The 26,180-nt window shown below is 39.7% G+C and overlaps 1 protein-coding gene across 13 annotated transcripts in view; it reads left to right on the forward strand.

Annotated features, from left to right (window-relative positions):
- anks1aa (ankyrin repeat and sterile alpha motif domain containing 1Aa) overlaps positions 1 to 26,180 on the forward strand; it is a 62,426-nt gene that overhangs the window by 31,159 nt on the left and 5,087 nt on the right. For 4 of the 13 annotated variants that reach the window (XM_077512605.1, XM_077512604.1, XM_077512607.1 and 1 more), the window contains 18 exons: positions 637 to 738; positions 850 to 936; positions 1,050 to 1,219; positions 1,357 to 1,419; positions 1,582 to 1,714; positions 2,276 to 2,319; positions 3,554 to 3,650; positions 6,002 to 6,474; positions 11,934 to 11,990; positions 12,434 to 12,503; positions 15,509 to 15,681; positions 22,830 to 22,928; positions 23,037 to 23,183; positions 23,291 to 23,398; positions 24,782 to 24,988; positions 25,080 to 25,217; positions 25,292 to 25,363; positions 25,476 to 25,562. In XM_077512605.1, the coding sequence (XP_077368731.1) occupies positions 637 to 738; positions 850 to 936; positions 1,050 to 1,219; positions 1,357 to 1,419; positions 1,582 to 1,714; positions 2,276 to 2,319; positions 3,554 to 3,650; positions 6,002 to 6,474; positions 11,934 to 11,990; positions 12,434 to 12,503; positions 15,509 to 15,681; positions 22,830 to 22,928; positions 23,037 to 23,183; positions 23,291 to 23,398; positions 24,782 to 24,988; positions 25,080 to 25,217; positions 25,292 to 25,363; positions 25,476 to 25,562 (2,327 nt within the window). The remainder of the gene's footprint in view (positions 1 to 636; positions 739 to 849; positions 937 to 1,049; positions 1,220 to 1,356; positions 1,420 to 1,581; positions 1,715 to 2,275; positions 2,320 to 3,553; positions 3,651 to 6,001; positions 6,475 to 11,933; positions 11,991 to 12,433; positions 12,504 to 15,508; positions 15,682 to 22,829; positions 22,929 to 23,036; positions 23,184 to 23,290; positions 23,399 to 24,781; positions 24,989 to 25,079; positions 25,218 to 25,291; positions 25,364 to 25,475; positions 25,563 to 26,180) is intronic. The other 9 variants (XM_077512614.1, XM_077512616.1, XM_077512615.1 and 6 more) reach the window with 7 other exon arrangements.

Below are 26,180 nucleotides of genomic sequence, written 5' to 3' on the forward strand. Positions count from 1 at the left end.
ATTCGTTTTAGTTCTTTAATAAATGCTTAGTTTTAATTTAGTTAGTTTCAGTATTAGTTTTAGTTTTTTTGTGTTTTTTAATGTGTATTGTGCGCAATATTTAAAAAACACCATGGGCTAAAAATCGCATTTAAAATCATCCCCAAAGGCTCATATATTAAATTAATTACCAAAGACTAAAATGAATGACATTTTTGCTATAATTATAGTTAGTTTTATTTTAGTTAGTTTTGTAAACATCAAATGTAGTTTCAGTTAGTTTTCTTTTTTTTTCTTTTTTTAAAAAAAAGCATCTTAATTTTTATTTTATTTCGTTAACGAAATTGTTGTTTTGAATTGTAGTTTTTTCATTAGTTTTAGTTAACTAAAATAAACTTTAATATCACCTGTGTTTTTCAACACTCTCCCTTCTTACTTTGACCATCTCCTAACATTTTTTATTTTATTTTATTTGAACTGAATCAAATGCCATTTTTAGCATATGTCGCGGGCCACAAAAAAATGGACGGCGGGCCGCAAATGGCCCCCGGGCCGTAGTTTGGACACCCCTGCTCTAATGCTTCCGCTTGCCTCGGCAAATTGATTAAACGAGTTGGCAGGAGTGGTGGCAAAACTCCTCCGTGTGATGACTCCTAGGTATCGATGTGAACATTTTGGACCAGAAGGGCTTGACAGCGCTGGACACTGTCAAAGACATGCCCTCTCAGAAAAGCAGAGCGATAGCAGGTCTTATCCAAGGTGGGATCATTCGAAACTGATAAGAAAACATCACAAATCGCATTGGAAGTCTCGTCTTAACTTGTCTGGTTTTAGTCACTGTGATCGAATCTCCTGTTTTGCCTGCTGCAGGACTTATGAGCGGAAAGCCTCCTGACATTGACCTCCCCCCTCCACCAATCCCTCGATCGCTGGAGAGTCCCGGCCCTCGAAACAAGGGTATGATGTTGTTGACAACTCTGCTCAATGTTGAATTAAATGACTTTGTATGCACACGGTACATTAGGAAATACTTTATAGGCGATCTGGGCACGTTATCAAATGTTTTATAGGCGATCTGGAGAAAATGAGCGAGTTGATCTCGGGGCTGGCCCCGGGGCCTGAGGAGGAAAGTCCTTATGAAGCTCTGTTTGAAGCTACCTCTTGCCATTCTCTGGACAGCCTTACAAGTGGCAAATCCTCGGACAGGGATTCTGGAAGGCCAGACAGTGAAGCGGGAAAGGTCAGACAACAACACAGACTATGCAAGCTGTTCAGTGTGAGAACCCCTAACTGCCACTAGAGGGTGATAGAGCTCCGCTGGCTGTATGGTTGGGGCGCTTGCTTTTCTCAACTTTGGAAACTTTTTGTCTCTCACAGAAAGATCGCTTGATTCACTCATCACATCCTGGCCCTGGTCCTGAAGAAGAGGTGAGCTCAGAGGTGAGGACATAAGTTTTAGGGGGAAAAAAAGACCTCTGAAAGCAAGAGAATGGGATAACTGATGCTAATGGTCAATCATAGGACATTTCCGTTTTTGCCGACCATATTTAATAATTAGTCATGTTCATTTCGAGTGACTCTCTCCTCACCTGATCTATGCAGGCTCTCTTTGCAAATAGCAGTATTGATGAGCGAGGAGAGGCTGCTGAGGAGGAAGAGGATCACACATACGAGTTGTTATTGACTGCTCAAACCAAAGTCCCACTGCGTAGCCAAGAATCCCAGTTTCATAAAGGTGAGTGTGTGGTATTACCTTGACAGACATTCATAAATTCATCCGAGTACATATATAATGAGCTGTCATACTAAATTGATACAACTGATGGATTAAATCTAAGCATAATACAGGGTCAATAAAGCTACTTTTCTCAATATCAGTGGACTTTATGAAATGTTATTATGCAAAATTACTTTAGATGTGATTCAAGTGGAAAGACCTTGCTTTCAATAGAGACATTTTAGACCCAAACCTCGTCAGGTTTCCACCCCAATCAGTTCCCCAAATGAATACATTTCTACATTAAGGTGGAAGAAAGGGGAATTTTGCATTCTTCAAGTGGCAAGTAAGGGAACGGATGAATTTAGCTTTAATAAATCAACCTTATCATCATGGCTGCATGGCCGTTGTCATTTTAATTGGCAAAAGATTAATCAAGAGTCTGTCAGATTTGTTGGTCAATTTCTCCATGCATCAAACATTTTTATTGTACATCACCTTCACATCCTATAAGCACTCAAAAAAGCAGGATGGGAAAATTCATCCATATGGTTACTCTTGTGCCTTATGTTTCCCTAGATGAAAACACATGTATCCAGTCATCCAACAGTGTCCTACCTCAGGTATGTTCAACACTTTATCTTCTGCAAACTGCCAAATCCTTTAGATTATCAATGTCTATCATTTAGCTCCTTTATTTAGCAATAGCAGAAATAATCTGCGTTATGATTTGCATATTTTGAGAGGATGACTGGTTACACCATTGGTGTCCAAACTATGGCCCGGGCGCCATTTGTGGCCTGGTCAACATTTTTAACTCATGTACTCCCAATAACGTGTAAATACTTTTTTTTTTTTTAATGTTCCAATTGTCCCAAAGACGTATTTAGACGTTTTTGTTGTTGTTGTTTTTTTTATGCTAGAGCATACAGAAGGCTTTGATGCAGCCTTTCAACTGCAAAGAACGGTTGCAGAAATTGTAGTTATTACACAAACGGCCAGCAGGTGGCAGCAGAGCAAAGTAGATCAACCAGGGCCATGTAGAAAAAAGATAAATTACTTTGAATTTTAAATAGATTTGTGAAAACTGATGAAACTTAGCTCTCTTCTAATGCTAATTGCTGCAAAACGGAAACAGATAGAAACATACTTTTTCATTTTTCTTTTGATAGGTTCCATGCTTTTATAGCAATAGAACACAATATTCTGTGGGCCTTGCAAAATCAGTCAAAATCCAATAAAACAGCTGGGAGCGAACGGGACTGCTTCTGTGAAAATGGCTGGGAGTGAATGAGTTAAGCAGCCCGCAACACATACAAATTAAATTTGACACTAATAATTTGTTTTTAATATACTGTGGAGCGTTTCTGAATCTGCAAAGATGCAAATTAATTATTTACAATTAAGTAACATTTCTCTTCATAACACTGTCGTTCATCAAGATAATGTTTACACGCAAGAATGGTTCCTACGCTTCCTGCTCTGTGTCATGATCAAAATTGTGACCATGAATGATTCCCTAGTAACCGCTTTAAAAATGGTCAGCTTACAAACAGATTGCTCCTGTTTTGGTTCTGAGATGGGATTCTGCTGCTGCTCAGTCCCCAGGGGCTGATATTTTCTGGTAGGTTACAGGGTCTCGACCGCCCCAAAATCTTGTAAAATCCTCAACTATTTGCCTTATAGAAATCTGTTTAGATAGCAGTTTTTCCCCAAAAAATATAAATAGTTTGTGTTGTAAATTATAATAGTTAAACAATATCCTCCAAAACTGGGCCTAAACTGTTCATTAACACATTCCATAGAATTTTTGGATGGCTGGAATGAACTAACTTACTCGTTTGTGTTCCACTATAGTGCAAATCCAACGTCCTAAATAACTCTGGCACACCACAAAACTCGACAACGGAAACACTGCATCCCTCAGGACAGGTGGGCCTGCGAGCTTTAGAAGGTGAGCTTACACATTTGAATGTACCTCCGCCAGGGAAATCATGTCTTTGTTGTGCTTTGTACGTCCTATATTTGTTTGTGTGCAACCACCTATGTACAGTGGGTATTTTTGATGAGTCGTATTATTCAGGATCATAATCACCATCTATCATTGTGAGTGAGCTTTGTGTGTATACAGGATCAGAATGTGTTTTCACTCACTCATTCACACGTAAGCTTCTGTGAGTGAGTGAGTGAGAGAGTGAGTGAGTGGGAAAAAAAAGAAATCCGTGTGTGCTGTCAAATTGCCGCGGGAGTGACGTCACGCAGTTGACACGTTCGCCCGGCCCCGTTTGCGACATGCCACCCCCCGCTCTGCGATTGGCTGGAGGGTTGTAAATACTGTCTTTCCACAGAAACGTCCCGCTGTTTACAAAACAAACACAAAATGGCAAAATACAAGCTGGGGAGGTGGGGGTTTAGGACGAAATTACCACAAAAGATTAACAAAAACACAGATGTGTAGACTGAGAGAAAGTTAAAGTGTGTATATCCTGTATTTAAAAAGTGCATTTTCATGAGTGAATCCGGCAGACAGCCCCTTTAAAGGCACAACTACATTGCTACAACGAAATCCAAACCAGCTGTCTCAGTAGAAATATTTCATTTTGCTTTTGTGGGCGTGACTTTTTGCTGTGTGCAAGGCAGATCTGATTCCTCGTCCTTCTGTGGACCAGACCTCTGTACGCTCAGCATGTGACAGGTGGAGGATAAATGCCTCGTCAGCATAGTCATACTTGTGTTTAGCATCAGTCACAATCTCAATGTTGTTCACCGCAGGAAATTAGGAACACACGGCTCTGCATGAAGTTCAATTTAGTGACCACTGAAGAATGGTTCTTGAAATAGAAGCAAAAAATGGGGCTGTTAGACTGCAAAGAAGTACATATGATGACATAAAAGTAAGACTTTGTTTGCCTCCCAACCTAAGTCCATTTCGAAAGTGCAGCGACGTGGAATGATAGTTGGCACCACTGCATCTGTCTCTGCAGACCAAACATGACATCATTCGTGAAACACGGTGCTTGCAGTGCCAAAGGAAACACGTATTCCACATCTGTAGTGACCTAATCTGCAGCACATGAGCTGCAATAATATTGAGCCACGCTCTCTGAGAGAGGCTTATAGCAGAGGTGGACTGTGTCGTGATTTTGGAGGCGGTTACGCGAGTTTGAGATTCTCTGAACCAGATCAATGTGCTCAGAGGGCGTTCACACTCTGAGTTTGGCAAGGATCCTGACATGTTCACAGTACAACCACTCACCTCTCCTCATCACACGCAAACCCTCCCGTACTTCAACTTCAAATGCTTGGCAGTGTGTGACAGGAGTTCAAGGTGTTGTCAGACAAGAGAAAAGGCAACGCAAGCTTTTTGAAATGGTGACTTGACCTCCCCTGGTCTCTGTTTGGTTCTTGTGACCACTGCCCTAGTTTCCCTGTCACCAAACACCCTGACCCCGTGACCCTGACAGAGACAGTCCCTTCCCTTCCCTGCGCATGTGTCACTGTGCTAATTACCTCGAGTCTGTCCACTGAGGATGGGGCGATTCAAATTTCCATTCCTGAGCCTTCATTCGAGTCCAGAATTAGAATTCAGAAAACAGAGAACGACCAGTTACACGGGCGGACAGCGGCACACAACACAGCAATGTGTAAGTCAGACGGGGAAAAAAAACGGAACCAAAGTAGCGTTTATGCCTCTTTAAAGCAAATCCAAGCTGCGTGGTGGATTTAATGGCGGAAAGGGGGCTTATGTGGCTGTAATTCCTGTGGGGAGGGAGGAGGAAAATCAAATTGTTTTTAATTGCACTTGCTATGCAGTCTCATTAAGGAGTCGTTTTTGTTGGAGAAGGCGCCCTCTTGAAGTGGAACTCCCCTTGGTGAGTCTTCCCTTCTGGATTGTGTTTAATATGATGCGCGTGTGCAGGCAGCAAAGCTTAGCCTGTCGTTTGAGTAGGAAGGAAGGAAAACAACAGACAAGTGTGCCTACCGATCGAGAATAAAGGCTAATCGAGACTGCAGGCGTTCAGCACCAGCAGCTTGTCATCAGATTGCTTTCAACCGAGTGCGGATTCTTGACATTTCTCTCGCAAACATATGGGTCCCGTCTTCTCCAACTTTTCCCCCCCTCCCCACCTCACTCCATCACCCCTGCTAGGAAACAATTACAAAACTGTTTGAGCGCCTGCGTGGGCGGTTTTCTTATGAGCCCTGCCCTAAGGATCTGACGCTCAGTCTTCCATCCAGTTTCAGCCCTCCAAAACAACTCTCCCCTCCTTGCGGACTGACCTTGTGGTGTTTTTCTCTGTCTAGATAACTCTCAACTCAGCTTGGATCAGGGTGCAGGTGTCCCAGAGCAGTTCACCGGCCTTCTGCACGGATCCTCTCCCGTGTTCGATTGCCGCGAGGAGCCGTTCAGGATTCCAGGTGTCCCGCCACCTGGCCAGAGCCAGCCGCAGTCGAGAGCCAAAGCGAAAGAGCAAGCCGTTTCAACCCCACCGAGCCGTCCCAGTATGGCTGCCATCTTAACAGACTGTGATCCAAAAGCCATTTACGCCACTGTGAACAAGGAGCCCAGGGACTTGGGGGCAGCATCTGGTAGGATGCGTCCACCCGGGGACCTGAAGCTGGCCCGCAGCCTCTCCAAGTCGGACTCGGATTTGCTCGTGTCGCCTCCGAGTGAGGAAGACGGAGGGCTGGGGAACCGAAGTGAATCGGTTTCTAACTGTAGCAGTGGGAAGAAACGGCTGGAGAAATCGCCGTCATTCACGTCAGAATGGGACGAGGTAAGTTGAATCATTTTATTCATAGAGTACCGACACTGAAAACGGTCATCCAAAATAGCAATGGATAAATTTGATTTTGAATGACGGTAACATTTCCAAAATGTTGGTTGAACTGAATTTTACAGTATCAACTAAGCAGAGAATTTAAAACATTTCTGCATTTTAGAGAGTAGCTACTATTAGTTCACTGATTCAGGGAGAATATCAGACAAGTGTAGCCACTTCTTACTTATTGTACTCTTTTTTGGTTTTTTTGTTTGTTTTTTTTGTTTGTTTTTTTTACCCCATGTACAAAGCTTCTCTTATTTAGTCCGCTTCACTAAACAAAACGTCCAGTCACAAAGCATTAAATCATAATCACAGGATTGTTTTGTAATGTAGCATTTCCTTAGTTTAGTCCAATTTTTATTTTATATTTCTTTTACATTTTTTTTATAGGGGGGTGTTATTAACATTGTGCTGTATATTCAGAACTAACGCCCACCATCCTCCTTCAGCATGTTGATGTTGAATGTGGAGTTCAAGCATGTGAGTGGTGCAGGAAGAGATTAGACAGAACAAGGATATGAGGATAAACGCAGAGTCAAGCTGAGAAACTAAGACGACAGACGGAGATTTGTAAATTAAGATTCAAAAAGGAGAGAAGGTGCACATCTTCTTTAATCTCTGCTCACCTTTATTTGCAAAAACTTCCAGCTGCACAGAGGACCAATCAACCAATGCTGATTCACTGCAGTTAACATCGAACGTGCTTTTCTCAAAGCTATCGGATGCTCACCATGTTAAAAGTGTCGTCGTGGTACTTCAGCACACTTTTAACACTAATCCATTCATGCGCTTTTTCCGTCTTGTGCAACAATGTTGTATTTGTCAACATGATTTAAACGATTTTCTCAGCCTGCTAATTAAATGTTAGCTCAAGCTGTTCCAATCCTGGAAGTTGCTCCAGTTTGAGCTGTTGCGAATGAGAACCTGTTCCAACGTCGAGGCGTCAGAGCCATATGTGTGATTCAGGTGTCACATTTGGTGAACACTTTGAGACAATTATGTATTTTACTGTATATAAAAACGTTTTTAGTAACCTTCATAAGATTACGCTTCAGTCCACGGCTTACTAGAAGTATTTACATATTGTCAGACTTTCACTAATGTTCTGTAAACACAAGAGGATTTTCAATTTCAGTGGATGTTGTCTTCTATCCAAGGAAGGACCCTATTGATTCTGAACAGAATGCACCACAAAATGTCCAAATTAGTCATGGTCAAAGGTTGAATCAGTCCAGTTTTTTTGCTGAATCTTATTGGATGGTATCCGCTAACCTTGGGTATTATTTAGTCAAAGGTCACGTCACTAAATGTTCTTTGCCTGATTGCCTCACTGCTAATTAATGACTGATTTACAGTGGAAAGTACACTTCCAGGCTTGTGTAGTAATTATTTCAGAGACAATATCATGCTTACTTATACGAGTTTTGTATTAGGTTTTATTTATTTATTTATTTATTCATTTAATTTATTTATTTATTTATTTATTTTATTTTATTTTATTTTATTTATTTATTTATTTATTTATTTTATTTTATTTTATTTATTTATTAATGTATTTATTTATTTATTTTTAACAGTTTTGTTTGTGTTTTATTTAGGGATGCACGATAATATCGGTGGCCGATAATTGTCGGCAATTATCGACCAATTTGACGTCAAACAGATAAACCAGATAATAGAGAAATCTGCCGATAATTATCGGCAATTTGATTTCATACAGATAAACTAGATAAAGAAATCCAGCAATAATTATAGTAGAGATGTTCGATACCACTTTTTTCAGACCGATACCGATACTCAGACCCTCAGTACTCACAGATACCGATACCAACTGCCGATACCAGTAGTACATTTTGACAAATAAAAAAAAATCACTAAAAGATATTTTTAAACAAATATATTTCCTTTAATTTTGACAAAAAACAGCACAGTCACTCTTCAATAGTCTTAACGCTCAAAATAAAACACAAAAATGCTCTTGTATACAATTTTGAAGTATTTGCAAACCAGTGAAGTTTTGGTGAAAAACTGCTGCAAGCTAGCGCCAGCTACAGGCAAGGAGGACTCACTTAACGTCTTCCCCCTCTGCCATCGCTCGCTTGTACTCGTCTGCGTCACGAGTACTCGAGTACTTGGAAAAAGGCTGGTATCGGCCCGATACCGATACCTGGTATCGGTACTCGCCCATCCCTAAATTATAGACATGCCACGTTGGTCCATCTGTTGTGGTTGTGGCTCATAATAAAATTCAGCTTCATTGTGCTTAACATACTTTGACACATTGTGCAAAGTTTATTCAAGGTTTCAATGTATTTGTAAGACTTATAGTAGGACTTGAAAGTATTTGTATTCAAGTTAATTTTGCAAACAATTATCGGTTTACTTATTGCTTATCGACATCGGCACTTCTAAATTATCGGTTGAAAATAGCATTATCGTGTATCCCTAGTTTTATTAGACAAACACGGTTGTCTTTTGTTGCTTTCAGGCCAAAGTTGCCACCTTTGTGTCCTTTAAGGCGTGTCAGCTGATTAGCCACAAATATATTATCTGGAAGGTTGCTAAAATGAATTTGTGAGATTTACGGAGATGCGTTGTTGGCAATCCCACTGGCAAGGTCAGATTCTACCCCATATATCAGTCAAACTGATAAAATATTGTTATTCATTGGCAACCCACTGGGATTATTTTGAATTTCTCAAAATTGTATTCATACAAGGGCATATGCTATTGAGCAACAAAAAGCTTTCCTCAGCCTTGCTGCTTCTTGATCAGAAAGGCCAATTCCTAAAAGGGAATATGTCCAAGTCAGCCTTTGTTGAATATGAAACAGAATAGGTAACACAGCCCGGATGTTCTTTAGTAATAAGACCCAATGAAAATACAGCCTAAAGCCTAAACAGCCTTGATGCAGTGTTTCCTTTTCCACCAACCATTCATGACATTAAGCAGCTTTTAAGGCATGCACATGTCACGTAACATCTTTTTAACTCATTCACTCCCAAAAACGTATTTATACGTTTGTTTGTTTTTTTTTAATGCTAGAGCATACAAAAGGCTTTGACTTTGAAGGCTTCAGACCTGAAAAGGTCGCTTATCGCAATGGTAGTTATTACAAAAAACGGCCAGCAGGTGGCAACAGAGTATAAGAGAGCAGCACGGGCCATGTTGCAACAAGCTCTTTTTCCCCAGTGTTCTCAACAGGTTTGTGAATAATCATGAAACGTGGCTATATTCTAATACTAATTGCTGCAAAACAGAAACTGATAAAAATATTATTTTTTTTTCCTGATGAAAGAAGAGACTAATCTTTCTTTTGGTAGGTTCCATGTTTTTATAGCAATAGAACACAATATCCTGTGGGCATTGCAAAATCAGTCAAAAAAACAATAAAACTGTGAAAACGCCTGGGAGTGAATGAGTTAATCTGATTTGCTAAAAATACATATTTTCACACACACACGCACACACACACGCACACACCCCGTTTCCCCATCTTTCTCACACCTACAACCCCCCCCCCCCCCCCCCCCCCCCCCCCACCCTCAAATCTTTCTTAGCTTTGGCGCTTTCCGCTCGTGGATCCTCTGCTTTAAAGACAAGCATATTTGACTTGCATGAGGTCTTGGCCTATCTCAGGAGCTCTGAATGTGTGTGCACTGGTATGTAACGTGCATGCTAATGTGGGCTCGGATTGGTCCATGGGATCAGACTTAAGATGACAATCTGGAGGACACAATGTGAAGTGCACAGATGGGAGGAGAGTCTGGGACTGGGAGTCTGAAGAAGAGGGACACTTTTTTTTGTTTTGTTTTGTTTTGTTTTGTTTGGTCACTTTTGAATGTCACCCGTATGACACTGTAGCCGATATGAAGCCTGCTTTTGTGAGTATTGATTTCCTGCTGGAGGATTGTTTTTTTCTTTTGTCCATCTTGAGATATAAGTGAACATTGCAGTCTTTAATGCAAAACCTGTTTGAAATTGTTTTGATTGACGTTTCATGCTTTGCCAAGGCAAGTAGTAGATTTTTACTCTCAAATAGGGCTGGGCAATAAATCGAATTAATTCGATACATCGTCATTTAAAAAAATCGAATCGTTGAAAATGTGCTAAATCGTGAAATCGAATTTTGTCTTCTGGATGATTAAAAGCTGTTGTTCTTATGTTCTGTTACAACCAAATGCTTTTATGTGATGTAATTTTGTGTTAAAACGGATCTAGAATCAGTATACGTTACTGGTGTCTGAACATTTTGCACAGGAATTATTCTTGAATAAATGAAACCTTTAAGTAAACGTTTGTTGGATTTATTAGGTTAAAATCCTAATCGTCCTGAATGACTGCAAAAATCAAGATTTTATTTTTTGGCCATATCGCCCAGCCCTACTCTCAAACAGAATTCATACTCGAGAATAGTTCCTTATTCTAGAATATTTCTTTGGAGTCCAAAGAATTTCAAGTCCTTTTGCTTAAAATGAGTCATACATTTTTCTTTCCAAATTTATTGTCTTCAGCCTATTACCATTGAACCAAACTACATTGCGATATCAAACTAAATGAATTTGAGTTATTGACAACAGAGCGATTTGCATGCAACTTTATTTGGAGGTGGTGTTCTGCAAAAGGGACCTTGTTTCTAAAACGGTGAGCATGACATTGGGCTATCATTGAACTAGTTGATGGGACTGCTGACAGTGCGTTGCCCCTCTGTGCCATTGAGACGCTGACACCTGCTTGCTACTGTGATGCACTCATTCCCCTCGACGTCATTCGTTAGTCCACGGCTTCCGTCCAAGCCTTGTGTGTGTGCCAATGTGACTTTTTTTTCTTTTGGTTTAGGGCACTCTATTTCGCATGTCATAACGTTATTCCACCCTGAAAACTTCATTAGCCTTTAGCTCGTATTACTTTGTGTGCCTTAACGTCAGCTGTGTGTTGTTTGAGTCTATTAATTAACATTAAAGTACACAGCCACGTTATGCTGTGCAGTCATCCTGATGGCAATCCTGCTGTGAGAAACTTGATGAATTACCGTAGTTTGCTTTAATCCCATGCTCGCCGTCTCTCACCATTGCTGCTTTTCAGCTGTTGACCTCCACCTTTTGTAGAGTGACTTTTGCCCCTGCCCATTGTGTGTCGTGGCTCGTAGGCGGCCTGTCCCACAATGCACCCCGTCCCGTTTCAGATCTTAATGCAGCACAAAAACACATTGACGACTCTCTCCTTAAAGTTTTTTGCAACCATCACTCCCCTTTGAATTTTGACACTTTTTTTTTTTTTTTTTTTTTTTTAACAAACAATGTTCTGTATATACAGTTTTATTAACAGCATCTATGGAAAGGATTGTTACCTGAGTGTAGGTATGCATGGCAATTGGCAAGGATGAAAAACCAGTCTGGATTCTCTCTCAGCAGACACTGACGTCTTCTCCGAGCATAAAACCACCAGGATCTAATTCTCGTGACAGCGTAAGATGTCGAATGTTTTTAATATTTTCTGGTCCTCTTGGGATTCAGTCCTGTCTTCTTTAGAAGCATTGTTTGTGGGAGTTAGATAGCTTTCTTTTATGAGTTCATGAATGTGCTTGGAATTACTTAATCGGCATGATTATTGATTTCATCCTCAAAGACTGTTTTGCTGCACTGCCCATTCAAAATTAATTGGTTAATTTATATATATATATATATATATTTTTTTTTTTTATTATTATTTTTTTTTCTTTAGATCATCAATGCCGTTTTCAAAATAATGTAATTTAAAAAATTACTCTTTGTGGCTAAAAATACATCAAGGCTCATATTTTGTTTGTTTGAGGGATGTGGGCATCTTCTTCTCATTTCCGGTAGTTGGTGGAGGAGAAATGGTCATATATCCTCCAGGTCCTAATGCCTTCCTGTGCTTGTGTCCGCAGATCGAGAAGATCATGACACTGATTGGTGCTGGCATTGACTTTTCCAGAGATCAGCAATATGCTACGCCAGGTACTGTACAACCATTACTATTCTGAAGGGAACGAGACAATTATTCATCACTGTTATTTATATATATATAGATTTAAAAAATGTATAATGTTTGTACATTTTTTAAATAAAATTAATTTACATTGGTAGTTGAAGAAATTTGAGAGCATCTCTTCATGTTTTGTTGGAAAGGCTTGCAATATTTCAGTTGATTAGTAATGAATCCAGAATGTATGGCATTTTGCATATTTAATTGAATTACAGAAAATAATGGACTTTACCACAATATTCTAATTTTCTGAGACAGTCCTGTACAGTAATAAAAATGAAATAGAATCTAAAGAAATCAAGCTTTTCCATAATTACTGGAAAAAAAAAAAAAAAAAAACTCACTTCACTTTCACTGAGCTTATTCTGACGTTACTGTTTTGGCCCCACGCTTTCCTGGCGCTGGCGTTACGGCGTTTATCGACTGCTGCTTCAGCCTAGTGCATATTATAGAAATACTCTGCTTGCGCTACTTCACCAAATCTACTGTTGGGGGAATAACACGGAGGTCAGAATAGTTGGGACCCCAGTTGGGGACAGATAAGATTTGGGATCAAAATTTCACTGAGTCTTTTGGAGCCAAAAAAATTGTCCTACAAGAGACACATGTGGAAGATCGAGCGACGTCTGGTTGCAAAAGAATTTATTCACAAATAATTGGTTATTATTTCATATCCTGAAGTTACTGTATTTGTTTTTAAACTTTCTTTCATTTGTCCATACAGTACTTGTCTGTGTGTGGGGCAGTGTGCTGTTTTTTTTTTTTGCTTTTTGTTTTTTAAATGATGGATGGATGGATGGATGGATGGATGGATGCATAGTTTTATAATTGCCTGTACTTTGATCATATGGTGAGAAGTTCGCTGCCACCATCTAGTGGTGGCGTGGCTGGAACTGAAAGTAAAATTTTTGCTAGCAACACAAAGCAAAAAATAAATAAATCAACAACGCAATGGCTTGTATCTTGAAAAATGTCAAGTTGCCGCTATATGCAAAATTAATTGTTGTTAGTTACCGGTACTCGTAAAGTTGGCATTACTTTAGGAAGAGGAAAGCAACTGCTAGCTTGATTTAGCATTGAACGAGAGTGGAGGTTGCAAACAAAATGTAATTTTGCCGTCTGGTTCAGCCAGAGGTGATTTACAATTCCAGGACCTCACTGTGACCTCTTGAGTAACAAAAAGGCACTACAAGACAAACTAACAGACTTACAGGTAGATGGTTACAAATTGTAGCTGTAGAAAGCATTTGTCACTGCCCACCATACACATCATTGCTTTTATCACACCAGTTTTGCACCGTTTAAAAAAGTATTCATACTCTGGGAGGACAGTCAAATAGATGCTCTTAGGGATTTAAAGTGTCAACATTTATCAATGTGCTGCTGAATAGAAAAGGGTTCATCAGGTTCATTTTTTGTTTGTATTAGAAGGCAGCACATCATGTTTAGCTGTCTTTTATGTGATTTATTCTGCTTAATGATTATGCCTGCAGACTGGCAATCCATCTCAACACTTCAGATCACTTCCTCCCTTCAGCTTTTACTAGTCATAATTATTTGAAATTAACCTCCCTATCAGTTATACTGAACAAAACGATAAAATGCACAACTCTCCATCCTATTAAGTCATTGTAGACACCTTGTTTGTTATGCCACGTACAGGAGCGAGCTGTTTAAATATTAACAATTACGTATGTCAGGGGATGAGCTCATGTTGCCTTTGTAGGCTTGAGGAAAGATGAGAGCACTGCAGTCAATCAGTCGGCGCCACATCACTGGCAATCTATCTCTATCGCTCTCTCTCACCTTTTAGTTGCTCTCCACTCTGCTGTGTGCTCAAGCTTTTATCCGAGTATTCACATCTTCACCACAATCAGAGCAGAGGAGGCTCTCTGCTTGATTTTGGCGAGGTTTTGCATCCTTTCACTTGCGTCTGGGGAACTGTGGTGTTCGATTGGGCCCCACGCCCGTTCTACTGATTTCTGTCAGGATGAAAAGTGCGCTGTGAAAAAGCCCAGAACATGAAGTCAAGCCTAATAATAATGAGGGTTGCCAGGGTGTGTAAATGAGGCGGTTTGCTCCCATTGACACAAAGTCGCCACTTGCAGGCTTTAAGAAGGGAGGAGGTGAGACTGGAAGAGTAACATTCAAGGGAGACAGGGAGAGAGAGAGAGTTGATAAGGAGGGGCAGCATCACATGCAGCAACAAGGAAAAGACAGACACTACCTCAACATCAGTACCATTGGCAACGAGAAGAGACGGAAGGAGTTTTGTAGAAATTGAGTGTATTCTTTTGTTTCCCGCTTTACTGACGTCTAAGTGACTGACTGGACCTTTGACTGGATAAATCTTGTTTGGTTCTCAGCTTTTGCATTGATGGATTTATTGGAGGACTTTCAAGTATTATCACGAGCGGGCTTGTTTTTGTACACGGAAGGACGGATTTTAGCTGTTAAATTTAGTTTATACGTTTAATCATTTAGGCAACCAACATTGAAATGTGTTCACAGGAGAATGACTGTTATACTCTATCATGTAATATGTCCCAAGCTTAACCTGTTCAACTTCATCCAGGTGATACTTTCTCTATTTATTGTGATATCCATGCTGCGGTTTAGTGACTGCTTGTAAGTTGAGTAGCGCGGATCTGTCAGCTTGCCGTCTCCTGCTCTTGAACCTTTCCAAATGATAAACGAAAAATGTAGCAGAAGACCTTTTTGCCATGTTCCCGAATCTGTATCATAGCAACAATTAATTAAATGGTGGTCAACCAGCTCTCATCAGTTGCACAATTGTTTTTGCCCCTGAGAACGGGGGCATTAAGATCCGTCTTTGGAAACTGTGGTTCAGTCCCCGCCGCCCCGCGGGAGCTGGCCCCCTGCCCGCAGAGGACACTGTCTCTTACACCGTCCTGTTGCCGGTGCGCCCGGCACTGCTGGCCAAAGATGATGTGGTTGTGTCACATATCATCCTCAGCATGCCGCTGTTACCGGCTGAATGGTTTCTCGCTCCTGAAGCGTGTCCCACTGTCGCCAGGTGCCTCCGTCCGACTGCTTCAGCAGCCTGTTGGAGACTGGCTGGAGCTGGTGGGGTTGCCTCAGTACGAAAGCAAGCTGCTGCTCAACGGTTTTGACGACCTGCACTACATGGTGAGTGTCTGTTCTCATAACTTCACGTATCTCCGACTTTGTTGTTCTGTTCTCATTTGATGTTTTACTCTTGTCAATCCAGAGACGTTACCATTGACTTAAAGTTCCAATTGAAACACTGTAATAATGCTTTCTTCCGCTTCATATTCTGTCATTGTCATGTTGTCGCAGACTTGACGAAAACAATGACCCTGAGAGCAAGATTGTGTTCCACAATGTGTGATTTAAAATGGCAAGTTCCTTTTGACAGAGAGAGAGAATGAGTAATAGGTCGGCTGGCAGGAAGAGCATCAAAAACATCAAGCTCATCTTTCATTTCTGAGTGGAAGTCATTGAATTACTTGTGGAGCTGCCTGCATTGTTTTGATTTATTGAAACACATGATCAACAATGTGTTACCTCGGCATACGTTGTATGGAATTAATAACTGACACACTACGACACATCCAGCAACTTTTCATAGTGCTTCACTTTTCCACATTTACCGTATTTTCCGCACTATAAGGTGCACCGCATTATAAGGCGCACCTTCAATTAATGACATACTTTACAACTTTTTCCATACATAAGGCGCTAAAGTAGAGGCTGGGGTTACGTTATGCATCCATTAGATGGTGCTGCGCTAAAGGGAATGCCAACAAAACAGTCAGATAGGTCAGTCAAACTTTATTAATAAATTACAAACCACATTTCTGACAACTCCATTCACTCCCAAAATGAAAAAAAACAGCTGTTTTATTATTTTCTCTGAAGTAAAGTATTAGTATGAGCTAGCGATCCAAGATGGCGGCATCTTCTGCGCATGCGCGTCACCGATAACGTATTGACAGCGAGACCTGTTGCGGCTCAAGATTGATCCATATATAAGGCGCACTGGATTATAAGGCGCATGGTCACCTTTGTAGGTGCGCCTTATAGTGCGGAAAATACGGTACTTATGTTGCAGCCTCATTTCAAAATGGAATTCAGTACTGTACATTTGATTTGTCTTCAAAATTCTTCACACAACACCACCTAATGACAATGAGGTAATGTTGTATAAAGTTGTGCAAATATATTCAAACTAAGGCCCCGTTTACACGAAAGCCCGTTTCAGTGTACCCGCACAAGTTTCTTGCCGTTTGGGCATTCGTCCACACGAGGGGTGGGAACCTCTGAGTACCCGATACGATACACGAGGCTCACAATAACGATTATCTCAAGATATGACGATACCGTGTTTATCGATATATTGGTCAGGTAATAAATTCACCATAATCTATGATAAAACTACTCAAGACATAAACTGATGTTTTTTCAATGAGAAAATAGTTTTTTTTCTGTACCATCACTGAAACACAATATTAAAACTGGTGTCTTATTCACAGTGAGTACTTTCGTGTATTTTCTTTTTTAAACAAATACAAATGTGTTCTTAACAGAGTCAGAGACCACTTTCTGCGAACAAATTTGTGTCTTTCTTAAAAATTATTGACATGCAACATGCCAGTCAGTTACATAGTCAATTGTTTCATTTTATAAACTGACACAATTTTTTTTTTGTGTAACATTGCAAAAGCAAATAAATAAATAAATTAAATTACTCAAATATTAAATCTGATTACCGTAAATCAATATTATTATTCCTCAAAAAGTCTTTGCTTCAAAAGGTCAAAACATAAAATGTGTTTTAAAATGTTAAAATTGAAGATATAATACACATTTGTCATGGAAACGTATGCAAAACTGAGTCAGTTGCTGGACAGATAAACACAAAAACACACACACACACACAAAAAAAAAAAAAAAAAAAGGTAAGCTCCTGTGTCGTCTTCTCCCGTACATTTCCCTGCAACTCTTATGAGGCGCTCCCCCTAGTGGCCCGCCAAGTAATTCCTCAATATGTAATGAACATTGGAGCTATTATAGTGACTGACAATTATCTTCAAATATTGCAATATCAATATTGTATCGGGAGACAAAGTATCATAGTTTATCTCGATATCGATATATCATCAAACTCCACACAGCTGCTCGGTTTCGGAGGTTGGAACCGATCACTTTTGAAACCGGGCTCCAGAGTGGAAATATTTCAAAACGCGCCGTACGTTCCAATATGGACACCATAGCAGGATAGACCGCACAAACCGCCAGTCTGTCAACAACACTGGTAGCTGGCCATGTCTTCGTCGTTTTGCGCAACCTCCTTGGCTTGTTTGTTTTGACAGCAAAATGTACTTGAATCACCCGGCATTGACGCCATTGCACACCACACCCAACCTGGTGGTGGAGAGGTGCTGCAAAGAGAAACTAGAGGCTGTAATTGCGGTGCGTCAACAAAGTATTTAACAAAGGCTGTGAATACTTATATACATGTGATGTTTTAGTTTTTGTTTTTTTTTTCTTTTTTCTTTTTTCTTTTTTTTTAATATGTTTGCAAAAATTTCAAAAAACAAACAAACAAACATTTCCATGCCTTATGGGATGTTGTGCGTAGAATTTTGAGGAAAAAATGCATTCTATTTTGGGAAAAAGCTGTAACTTGACCAAATGTGAAAAATACTGTGACTGTCCATGTCTGATATAATCTTATATGATATTAACATTTTATAGTACTGGTATATATTTACTATAATGGTGGTTGCTAGGCTTGGGGAAGGATGTGACGGTTTTGTGCGTTTGTTGTCTACTTTAAGTCTGATGCGTACTTTTAAGATTTGCATTAATTTATTTTTAATCCTCTTTCCTGTTTAACTCAGTCAAGTTTTCCTCCCTTTGATGTTAACCAACAGCCTTATGTAACTGAAGCGATACTTCAAAGTTACTCTTATCATACTTCTCAGCACTAATTCCATACATTTTGAAACGCTTGTATTATTGAGGATTTAAAAAGGAAGCTGAAATAATCAAGATAGAAATACCGGTAATCAAGATTACTTGCTTAAGTTGTCTATTTGTGGTTTAATAATTTGAGTGACACGGGGGAGGTTGAGGGAAGCGCTGCTGCACTACTTGCGCCGTAGCAGCTAGCTTATAACAAGCTAGCTAGCAACAAGCTGTCCTAAATAATTAATTGTTACCTCCGTGGCGGCAAGTAAGCTACACTTCTAACAAGTATCATTCGCACAACTCGCATAGGCGGGATGTCGAGAAAAGACGGACAAGCAATGCTAATTGCTAAGCTAACATATGATATCATTAACACAGCTAGCGCATTTGATATCGGAATGAAGTGCTTGGGTGATGGAGTACAGTGTTTGCACAGGTCTGGTTTAAACCATGTTACATTTGAGAAAGGCCAACTTTGAACAGCAAATAGCGGGCAAATTAATAAGTGGAGATAAAATCATACTCGCTAAACAGAACCAGAAATCAATCAACTTCCATTCTGTTGTGTCAACCATGAGGTGTGGTCTATAAGGTTAAAAGTATATTTAAACAATATAAAATATTTACATATATCAGTAATGTTATTTGCTTGTCTCCACAATCAAGCCCTAAGTTTTGATTTTGACTTTTGAGGTCTGCACAATAAATGTTCTCAAAATTATATTACATCCATCCATCCATCCATTTTCTTGACCGCTTATTCCTCACAAGGGTCGCGGGGGCTGCTGGCGCCTATCTCAGCTGGCTCTGGGCAGTAGGCGGGGGACACCCTGGACTGGTTGCCAACCAATCGCAGGGCACACAGAGACGAACAACCATCCACACTCACGCACACCTAGGGACAATTCAGAGCGCCCAATTAACCTGCCATGCATGTCTTTGGAATGTGGGAGGAGACCGGAGTACCCGGAGAAGACCCACGCGGGCACGGGGAGAACATGCAAACTCCACCCAGGAAGGTCCGAGCCTGGACTCGAACCGGAGACCTCAGAACTGGGAAGCGGACGTGCTAACCACTCGGCTACCGTGCCGCCCTAATTATATTATATTACATTTTCTTTTTTTTTTAAATCAATTTACCTTTTCACAAAACAATAACAAAACAATAAGAATAAATCGGGTCCCAACGATGTTCAATTTTTTTTCCGATCCCTTTGATTACACTGTGTCCTAAGTCAGCTATAAAATGTATTTTAAAATTATGCCTCTGGTCATTAAAGAAATGCTCATGGATTATAAACCAGTTTGGTTCTTAATTCAACAGATTTGGGTCAATTAGTGGAGCCCAGAGTTTAAAGTAAATATGATGCATCGCATCAGCATTTAGCTGTTATGTTTTACACAAATGGAATATGCTGCCAACAGAACTGAAGGTTGCCTCTAGTTAAATGCTTTCAAATCCAGGTTAAATACAAAGGTACAAAGGTACAGTATTTCTATAATCAATTTTTTCAAAATTATGTTCTTGCGCTGTACGTTCTTTTAGTAATCTTAGTACACTTATTTTTATTTATGTACTCTGCTTTTATATGTCTTAAATTTTTCTTTCTTTAAATGTTATATTTTGCCTTTTAAGATGTTGTTTGGTAACTATATGAAGCACATTGAGCTACCTTGTGTATGAAATGTGCTATATAAATAAAGCTACTTTGCCTAATTCGCATGGCTGTAACAAAAACCGGTTTTAACCCGAAAATCTTTTATTTTATTTTATTTATTTATTTTAATTTTTTTATTATTTTTTTTATTTATTTATTTTTTTAACCCGTAAAACACGTGTGGCTCCTCTTGTACTGAGCCGTCCTGTATCGGATCAAATCATAATCCCACTGAGTCGAACCAAATCAAACCATCCTCGAATCGTTTTGCACCCCGCATATCAAAAAACTGTGTTGAATTGTCTTTTGTGGCGAGATGCAAACTTCGACTTATTGGTGTTTTATCCATCATCATGCAGTCAGATCACTGCAATCTGGCCATACACTCCAGCCTGTTTTCCCATAAGTGTTTCTTATTAAAGCAAGTACATGCCTCATTAAAAAGCAATGGCTATTTACTGGCAATTAAGAATAACGTAAATCTTGCTTTGACAAGAAGTCCGACTATACCATCGTGTCTGCGCACATGCAAATTCTATTGGTTGCTTCCCAGTTCTGATTGTTTTGTCTTTCATTAAATAAGTATTTAGTAGTTTGCAGACAGAGTTTTTGCTACTTATGGTAAGTTGAAAAATCTTTAATGGCGTCATAGATTAGAAAAGAATGGGTTTGGGTTGCATTTATTCACTTGGATCCGATGTCCCAAGGGACATTTCACCATCGAATTATTTTTAACCTCTTGTGCCATGTGTGGATGAGTGACGGTAAGGGGTTGATTTGAACTATCTGAGCATTTTGTGTTACATGCTTTTTGTATGAAATGTGCTTTATAAATCGAAGATTGATTGGTTGAGTTGTGAGTTTTGTTTCATCTTTTTTTTTTTTTTTTTTTTTTGGACAGTCCCTGCCTGATCCAGGTCAGCTTGTCATATTAATGACTTTTGCCTCTGTTAAAATAAAACTGACAAAATTGAAAGTCGGGTTAAAACTCGAACGTCAACCTGAACTAAAGTCAACCCTACGTCTGGCGCCGCGTATCAGTTAATCTCCAGTCGGACAGTAATGCAATGATCATGCACTCAGTGAAAGTGCTATGATCTATCCAGCTCCTCAAATAATTTCATCCACCAGCCATAGCGGACACAGTCAGAGCTTTGCCTCATTCTGATAATGGCCTTTACATTGTGACCAGTTTACAGTTTAACCATTTCTTCTGAAAGCCCAAAATATGTCTTGCGATGGTTTGTTACGGAGCCCCTATAGAAAGAATATATATGTTTATATCTATATATGTTTCTTATTTATATTATTTCTTATTGTATGTGTGTGTGTGTGTGTGTGTGTGTATATATATATATATATATATATATATATATATATATATATATATATATATATATACAAACATATATATATACAAACATATTAGGGGTGTGCCAAAAAAAAGACACTTTAATGTCTCTATTTGTCATTTTGTCTTGGAGTAGATCATGACAATGTTGTGCACATCTGTCAGAAATCATTTGTCAATCAAATCATTTTGAATCGAAAATCGTTTGAATCGAAAATCGATTCTGAATCAGATCGTAGACCCAAAAATCGTAATCGAATCGAATCGTGAGACAGTCAAAGATTCCCAGCCCTAATATATATATATATATATATATATATATATATATATATATATATATATATCCCAACTCCTAGGGAAGTTTATTTTAAAGTTTAAAGGGCACAAACATGCATGAATCACAAGAGGGTCTTTGTACCTCACAACAAATCACAAATCTTCGTCACGTAAGGAGTTAGTTGGGATTGCAACACTTCAATCTGGTTTACTGTATGTTTGATGTTTATTGTCACCATAATGACTTAAATATCAAACTGATTTGATTGACTCCACGCAGTGAGCATCACCAGTTGACACACTCGCATTCTTTGTCTCATTGATTTGCTGTATCGTTCCTTTGTGTGCTATCCATCCAAGTGGTGCACGGTCTCTAAGGTTATGTGGCGTGCGTAAGCAGAGGCGGCTCATTGTTCATGCCGTCAGCCGCTCCCCTGCACTCAAATGTGTCAATTAATGTTATATTGATGTGGCCCCCCGTTTAACAGCCTGTGGGTCCCAGAAACGAGTTTGCACATCTTGCCCAGGAAGGAATCGACATTTTTTTTATTTATTTATTTTTCTGCAAGGGTAGCATTTAGTTGTGATCAATACCAACCCTGCAGTGGCGGCTCTTGTTTTGCTTGGCTGAAAGTAGCGGTCAATCCATTAAGTGTTTTAGACGACTATATTTAGAGCTCTGGCAGGATGCGCTAATGAATTTTAAGTACAACTTTTACTAAAACTCAGCACAAACTTTGTCTCCATTCATCGATAAGAACTGCACAAACTTCATGGAAAAGATGGTGCAGTATAATTTTGGTTTAAAAAATAAACAGACAGCAACATCCTGATGTTTTCCCCGACAGAGAAGAGCCATTTGCATGATTAAATTTGCAAATGCGCCTCGGGCATCGTCGGATGATGCAATATATGCAAATATTTCATTTTGCTTTGCTCTTGGTTTGATTCATCACAGCTTGATCCCTCTGGCTTTGAGTGCATTTTGTGGTGTCCATGCTCAGACAAAATACACCTCTTTGCAACATCCTGCTTTTCTTGACGTGGCATTACAGGGGAGCAATGTGATGGAGGAGCAGGACTTGCGAGAGATCGGGGTCACAGACCCAGGTCACAGAAAGAAGATCCTGCACGCAGCACGCTCCCTACCAAAGGTAGAAAGCACAGATACTAAACTGGAAGTTTGCGTCAATGAAGCGCAATCAGAATGGGTCTCCTATATTTATATTTGTGGCGATGATGGAATGGTTTGCTTCTTACAGGTGAAAGCACTCGGCTGTGATGGCAGCAGTTCCCTCTCATCCTGGTTGGAGAATCTGGGCCTGAATGAGTATCTCCATAACTTCCTGGCCAGTGGTTACCGATCTCTGGACTGTATCAGGAACCTGTGGGAACTGGAGATTGTCAATGTGAGTAAGAGTGGTGGACCTGGACTGGACTGTGACGACTGTCGATGTGGGTTTGTGGAACTTTGATTTCTGATTCTGCATGTTTTCCTCTGCTCTCTTGAATGCAGGTCATTAAGATCACCCTGCTCGGTCACAGGAAGCGAATTATTGCATCATTAGCAGAGAGGCCTTATGAAGAACCTCCCATCAAGCCACCTCGATTATCTCAGATCAGGGTAATTGCAACCTTTTGTGTAATAGAGGAGTTTAATCTGTTAAATTCAGCCATTTTTGGCAGAGTTGATTGAGTTAGATGAAATGCTACTGGCTAGTCGGGATGTCATAACGACAATATCATTATATCGCGATATTAACTCATTTGCTCCCAATAACATATAAATACGTTTTTTTTTTTGTGTTTTTTTAATGTTCTAAGTGTCTCAAAGACCTATTTATAGGTTTTTAGGTTTTTTTATGCTAGAGCATACAGAAGGCTTTGATGCAGCCTCTCAACTGCAACGAATGGTTGCAGAAATGGTAGTTATTACACAAACGGCCAGCAGATGGCAGCAGAGCAAAGGAGATCAACCAGGGCCATCTAGAAAAAAAGCTCAATTGCTTACAATTTTAAATAGATTTGTGAAAACTGATGAAACTTAGCTCTTTTCTAATGCTAATTGCTGCAAAACGGAAACAGATAGAAACTTTTTTTTCTCCTGATGAAAGAAGAGACTTTAATCTTTCTTTTGATAGGTTCCATGATTTTATAGAAATAGAACACAATATTCTGTGGACCTTGCAAAATCAATCAAAATCCAGTAAAACAGCCGGGAGCGAACGGGACTGCTTCAGTGAAAATGGCTGGGAGTGAATGAGTTAAAATAGCCACAATATCGTCATTATGTTACAATAATAAAAGGAGCACATCTTTTAAAAAAGGCAAGGTTGTATTCGATTTCTGCAGTTCCAGCACCCTCTGGTGGTTATTTATCAGTGCAGTTTAATTTTAATTAGGCATGTTGTGGCCAACTACTGTATAATAAAGACCCACAGTTATGGCCAGACGAAAGGGAACATAACACATTTGAGTCCATCCACAAATTGTCTCCATTCACAATATGTGTGTGCATTATCAAGTAAGTGTCTCTCATGTAAGTGTCATTTGTAATTGTAGGTCATGTATGTACATTGATGTTAATGTAATGTTACCTGTTGAGAAAACCTGGTCTGATTATTAATGTTCACATGGACAAAACTATGTTCTAACGTAACCTGACATACTGTGGCGGTAATGTCTCCCATAATCAATCAAAAATTTCAACATCTCAAACACAAAAAAAAACCTTGACTTTTTGTCCGCTTCAGCCAAACGCAGCATTGCTAACTACATAGACCATGATACTGAGCCAACAGGAGCACATGACAATAAAAGATTCTTTGTCACTGCTGTTTATATTTCCAAATATGTTGTACATATAATGTTTATATATATAAATATTAGCTCCTTTTTTCTCCAATATCGTGAGTTTTTCTACAGCATTGTGAGCTTATTTTATATTGTCAATATTGTGATAATTATTGTACAGTGTTATGACGTTTGGATGTCGTTACATGGTTAGGTTGATCATCAACAAACTATATCTGATCGTGTGCAGTGCCAAGAACTCCCAGCGTCCCAGTCCTCGTTGTCACTTGGTCCGATGGAGTCCCCCACGTGCCAGTCCATGGATCCTCTGCTCCCAGCCGGGGAACCGGTGAGGAAGAAAGTGCCAGATAACGACTATGACGTCACCCAAAGACATCGCAACGTACGCCGCAGATCACATGTGCGTTCATCAGCATCGTTCCTCTCCAGAAGTGTCTCTACTGGTAAGAAGCGCCTGCCACAACTTCTGAATCTTGCTGTTTTTCCTCCAGGAACGGCAAGAGGAGCGGCATCGGGAATCCCGTCTGATTCTGCGGCCACCGAGTCTAGCGGCCCCGTACGCCCCGGTGCAGAACTGGCATCACCAGCCTGAGAAGCTCATCTTTGAATCCTGCGCTTATGAAGCCAGCGTGAGTTGATTTCTATCTGCTTGCTTTTGAGTATTTGGTGAATGTGTCAAACCACAATCGGGGTTTCTTTACAGTACCTGGGTTCCATGCTTATTAAGGAGTTGCGGGGCACTGAGTCCACCCAGGATGCCTGTGCCAAAATGCGGGTTAGTACCAATGTTATCATGACAAAAACATGACTAGCTCTACATTTTAGCACGTGTGCCTTCATGTCCTTACTACTTTCGCGTTTTTTTTTTTTTTTGCCATTTTATGCAGAGGTCAACAGAACAAATGAGAAAAGTCCCCACCATTGTCCTCTCCATCACATACAAAGGGGTGAAGTTCATTGATGCAGCCAACAAGGTTAGTTATGTTTATTAGTTATACTACTTTGACTGAAAAGTCACTTTTGTTAACTATTTGTTGAAAGATAGTATTCAGCACAAAAACCATCATTGTTACTCTAAACACTAAACACTGGTGGTGAACTCTGCTGTTATGGAGGGATCCCTTTATGGTCTTCTTCTGCCACCTGCTGGTGTGTGGTTACTTACGCATGCAGGAGCCGAAAAAATCACTGGCTGGAGTTTTTGGAATACATACAAGATGTAGTGTAACTTCCTGGCCTAAATATATGCAACTTGATTAAAGTTGATGCCACTTTGACTGTACTTTCCGCCTTTTGTCTCACACCCAAAAGTTTTTTTTTTTTTTTCTTGAATTATTAATAAGAGTTGTGCAAGTTTGTTGACATGCTGTCATTCGACACTGTTTTACTTTTATATCATGGAACTAGAAGATAATAGTTGAGCTGTCAACATTAATTGATTAATCGATTATCAAATTGATTGACAGCTATTTTAATCATCAAGTAATCATTTGGGGCCATTTTTTAATTTAACATTGTCCAAATCCTCTGATTGCAGCATGTCAGCAGTATAATTGTTCACTGATATCTGTAGTCCTTCATAAAAGAAGACA

The sequence above is a fragment of the Festucalex cinctus genome, chromosome 2 (genome assembly GCF_051991245.1).
Source record: "Festucalex cinctus isolate MCC-2025b chromosome 2, RoL_Fcin_1.0, whole genome shotgun sequence".
Taxonomy (NCBI): domain Eukaryota; kingdom Metazoa; phylum Chordata; class Actinopteri; order Syngnathiformes; family Syngnathidae; genus Festucalex; species Festucalex cinctus.